The sequence below is a fragment of the Orycteropus afer genome, unplaced genomic scaffold (genome assembly GCF_000298275.1).
Source record: "Orycteropus afer afer isolate SDZICR_OR568_19922 unplaced genomic scaffold, OryAfe1.0 scaffold00020, whole genome shotgun sequence".
Taxonomy (NCBI): Eukaryota; Metazoa; Chordata; class Mammalia; order Tubulidentata; family Orycteropodidae; genus Orycteropus; species Orycteropus afer.
Window position 1 is genome coordinate 20594047 of NW_006921607.1, and position 1757 is coordinate 20595803.

A 1757-nucleotide genomic window follows, 5' to 3' on the forward strand; every position below is an offset into this window, starting at 1 on the left:
TTACTCTTCTCTGGTAGTAGGTGGACAGTAAACATGGCGACATGGTGGCAGTCCACAGACTAAGAAGAGGTGGTCAGTAGGACTTCCTATTTAGAGGAATAACCAATGCACTTTAGGGACAGTGAGAGCTGATAATTACCCTTAGTGTTTCCTTTCCCTCAGTCATTCCTTTGTGCTTTTCACAGCTGTGTGACTGTCTGCTAAACAGAAACACTCAAGTAGTGTATCTTGAATAAGGGAGAAATCTGCACACTTGCTTTCTTGGGCAACACAGTCTGGAGGAAACACACAAACTTAGAAAATTGTGTTAAATGACCAGAGATGCCTGGGGAGACATGCTGTTGAGAGAGGACAAGCAGCAACAACCCATCTGGGAAGGGAATGTGGGACATGGAACAGAAAGGGGCTTTCCTTAGGGACTTTCACATCATCCAACAGAGGGCACCTTGGGATTCTGCTTCTATTTGACCACTAAAGGAATGAGAAATCAGGGGTGAATGGAGGTGAGAAGTGTGAGGCATTCTTTTCCTGAAACTATATTCCTAGACCCAGAAGAGCTTCCACCTAGGTGAGGCTATCTTGATGACATGACCAATCACAACGTAGCAGTTAACACCAAAAAGCCAAATTTCATGATACACAGGATCCCATGGCACATCTGGGTGGCCCAATCATAGGGACAATGGCCCCATAAGGAGAAATTGGCCATCTCAGGGCCACTCACCAAGCAGGCAACACACACCCTGCAAGCACACATACAATGAGCCACACTTGGCTGGAGTATTTCAACGATCACATCAGAAGGTCCCCACTGGACACTGATCAACAGAACAGTGATCTGGCTGTAGGACAATTAGGGCCACCTGGAGTTGGCAGAGTCTGCAGGGCAGCAGCAGAGACTCACCTCCTTTTGATAGTGAGCATCACACCTAGGAGAATGATAATGAACATGAGGAGGCCAGCAATCACACCAGCCATCTTCACGGTATTGTCCACCTGCTTCTCTGGCTCCACGGTATTAGAATTCTGGGTGGAGGCACCTTGGAGGAAAAAGGAGAAAGAAAGAAGATGCTGAAAAGGCTCATACACATGACTAAATAACAATCATGATGATATCAGCTTCCATTTTTTGAGAGCTAACTACGAACCTGGCACAGTGCTAAGGGCATTACATACATCGTCCTGTTTAATCCTCTTGAGGATCAACCCACTATGAGGTTGGGATTATTATTGTACCTTATTTTTTGGGAAATGAAGAAATTGAGATTCACGGCAATTAAGTGAGTTGGCCATGATGACACAACTGCTGTGTAACCTCGCCACTGAGATCCAGTAGGGTATTCGATCCCTTATACTGCTTTGCTCCTAGGATCAAACCATGGAACTGCAATTCAGTTCTTGGGACCATGGGGTTATTCCCAATCCTACTTCATTCTTTTAGGTAAATGATGAAAATAACAACTTTATGTTAAGGTAACACAATTAAAAATCACCAGATTTTTATTATTCATTTATTTTAATTTTTTAAAATGTTTTATCATGATTTGGGTGAAAATTTACAAAGCAGATTTGTTTTACATTCAACAATTCATACACATTTTGTTTTGTGACACTGGTTACATTCCCCACAGCGTAACAGCTTTCATCCCACTTCCTCCCTGTGGTTACCCCTTCTCTGTGTCCTTCCTGCCTACGCATTCCTGTCTCTCTACCTTTCTCCCTGTGCAGGAAGAATGCTGCTCTTCTGATTTCCAAGG

At 43.8% G+C, this 1757-nt stretch overlaps 1 protein-coding gene across 1 annotated transcript in view; it reads right to left on the reverse strand.

Annotated features, from left to right (window-relative positions):
• The window catches only part of PTPRT (protein tyrosine phosphatase receptor type T), a 557720-nt gene that overhangs the window by 214720 nt on the left and 341243 nt on the right, over positions 1 to 1757 (reverse strand). The window contains exon 8 of the mRNA XM_042783611.1: positions 905 to 1040. Coding sequence (XP_042639545.1) covers positions 905 to 1040 — 136 coding nt within the window. The remainder of the gene's footprint in view (positions 1 to 904; positions 1041 to 1757) is intronic.